Here is a 2,715-nt window from a genome sequence, read left to right on the forward strand (position 1 = left end):
CAAAACCGTTTAGTTGGACACAAAATAAATATAGCATTCACTACGACTGACGGTAACAGAAAAAAATCAATATTTACATTTCTAAAAGTATTCAACAATAACTTTACTCTCTATTGTAAATGGAAACACAACAAAGCTTCCGCTATATGTCCTGGGGGGAGGTCTGCTGAAGGATAGACTGTCCCTGCTGTTCTCATCTAGATTAAAACAGGAGCCGGCTCTGAATAGATCTATATCCATAGATGTTGAAGGCTGATAGGATGCTGCTGACTTAGAGGTGTGACCTGTTTATCTGCATCACTTTTGTCTCCTGTCTTCTTTAGGTCTTCGCTCTGCAGTTCATGCTTCCTTGCCTCCGTCGGAGGTCTGACGACAGACAGACCGCGGCGCCTCGGCAACCATCCATGCGGGCTTCCGTGGCAGGCTGCAGGATGGGCTTTGGCGCGCTCCTTAACGGGTTGCTGGTGTCAGTGATCGCGGCTCTCCTTTGGAAGCACTCCAAGCTGTGTGAGCATGCGGCCTCACTAGAGGAGGAGCTGCATATGACGCAGCAGTCACAGGAGGTCTCTCAGGCCCACATAGACTACCACCTGGCCCTGCAGGCTCTCCAGGAACATGGCACCCGCATGGTGTGCAACGGAAAGATGCACACTGACCGGATCTGCCGCTTCGACTACCTGTGCTACTCCTCGGAGGCGGAGGAGTTTGTGTTTTTCCACACCAACTCCTCTGTCATGCTGCCTAATCTTGGATCCAGGCGCTTTCAACCCGCCCTGCTGGATTTGTCCTCAGTAGAAGATCACAACACGCAATATTTCAACTTTCTGGAACTCCCAGCTGCTACGTTAAAGTTCATGGCCAAACCTGTGTTTGTTCCAGACGTGACTCTGATCCTGAACAGGTTCAATCCAGATAACCTCATGCACGTGTTCCACGATGACCTCCTTCCTGCCTTCTTCACCATGAAGCAGTATTCAGACCTGGACAGCGAGGCACGCCTGGTGTTCATGGAAGGCTGGGAAGAAGGGCCACACTTTGACCTTTATCGGCTCCTCAGCAGCAAGCAGCCTCTCCTCAAACAACAGCTGAGGAACTTTGGAAAGCTCCTGTGTTTCACTAAGTCCTACGTTGGATTGTCCAAGATGACCACCTGGTACCAGTATGGCTTCGTCCAGCCGCAGGGGCCCAAAGCCAACATTCTGGTTTCAGGAAATGAGATCAGACATTTTGCCAAAGTGTTAATGGAGAAAATGAACATAACGAGGTGGGAGGAGGAAGAGGGGGATGGAGGACGGCCAGAGGAAGAGAGGGCGGATTACATCGCTGTGTTTAGTCGCTCAGCAACAAGGTTGATTCTGAACCAAGCGGAGCTGATAATGGCCTTAGCCCAGGAGTTCCAGATGAGGGTGGTCACCGTGTCCCTGGAGGAGCAGTCTCTTCCCAGCATCATCCAGGTGATCAGTGCTGCTTCCATGTTGGTCAGTATGCATGGCGCTCAGTTGATCACCTCAATGTTTCTCCCCAGAGGAGCAACTGTAGTAGAACTATTCCCCTTTGCTGTGAACCCAGAGCAGTACACTCCATATAAGACCCTGGCCTCCCTTCCAGGTATGGACCTTCACTACATTGTCTGGAGGAACTCTATGGAGGAGAACACGGTCACCCACCCAGACAGACCCTGGCAGCAAGGGGGCATTGCCCACTTAGAAAAAGAGGAGCAGCAGCGGATCCTGGAGAGTAAGGACGTCCCCAGGCACCTGTGCTGCCGGAACCCAGAGTGGCTTTTCAGGATTTACCAGGATACTCTGGTAGACATTCCATCCTTCCTCCAGGTCCTCAGAGACGGCATGAAGAGTAAACCAAACCTGAAGAAGACAAAGATGGCCAGCACAGTCCACCCTGGCCGCGTCAGAGAAGCCCACTGTCAGACGTCAGTGCAGGCCCCTAACCAGGCCAAACTCACGGTTTCCTGGCAGATCCCCTGGAATCTGAAATACCTAAAGGTGAGAGAGGTGAAGTACGAGGTGTGGATCCAGGAGCAGGGAGAAAACACCTACATGCCTTATATCCTTCCTCAGCAGAACTACACCTTCTCTGAGAACATCAAGCCCTTCACCACCTACCTGGTGTGGGTGAGGTGCATCTTTAACAAGAACCTGTTGGGCCCGTTTGCCGACGTTCTGACATGTCGGACTTAATAAATATGATCACCTCCCTGTAGCCTCATTGGAAGTGGATTAGACTCCACCAGATTATAGAGCCACCATGCCATACCCCCATGCAACCACCAGGGGGCACACGATGGACTCCTAAAGACTCCTGGGTGATTTAGAGCTTGTTTTCACACTTTCAAAGATATTTCCCCTTGAAACGACAACAGTCTTAGTGAGTAAACGTGTTTAGGAGGAAAATGTTGTCAGATCTTAGGATTAGATTTTAGCTTAATGCTGTGTAGCTTCTGTGCTCAGAGATCAAGGAAGATTTGATGTATTCCTGACTTCTGCACCTCAGAGGAACTATGGTTCACCCCTTTAACTGCATGAAGGAAGCATGTTGAGTGGTTTAAGTCCAGACTTTAACTAGGCCATTCCAAAACATCAGGAGACAAGCTTATGGTTGGACCTTCTTCAAGACTCTGCAATAAATGGACAATTCAATCCTGGGACTGTAAACCCAGAGCATCATGCTGCCACTGCTGTGTTTATAAGCCCAGAG

At 50.1% G+C, this 2,715-nt stretch overlaps 1 protein-coding gene across 1 annotated transcript in view; it reads left to right on the top strand.

Moving 5' to 3' along the window:
- pomgnt2 (protein O-linked mannose N-acetylglucosaminyltransferase 2 (beta 1,4-)) overlaps positions 1–2,709 on the top strand; it is an 8,060-nt gene extending 5,351 nt beyond the window's left edge. Inside the window, exon 2 of the mRNA XM_015368969.1 lies at positions 324–2,709. Coding sequence (XP_015224455.1) covers positions 342–2,198 — 1,857 coding nt within the window. The 5' untranslated portion in view covers positions 324–341 and the 3' untranslated portion in view covers positions 2,199–2,709. The remainder of the gene's footprint in view (positions 1–323) is intronic.
- Positions 2,710–2,715: the final 6 nt, after the last annotated feature.

This window comes from Cyprinodon variegatus, unplaced genomic scaffold (assembly GCF_000732505.1).
Source record: "Cyprinodon variegatus isolate N-32 unplaced genomic scaffold, C_variegatus-1.0 Scaffold2305, whole genome shotgun sequence".
NCBI classification, from domain to species: domain Eukaryota; kingdom Metazoa; phylum Chordata; class Actinopteri; order Cyprinodontiformes; family Cyprinodontidae; genus Cyprinodon; species Cyprinodon variegatus.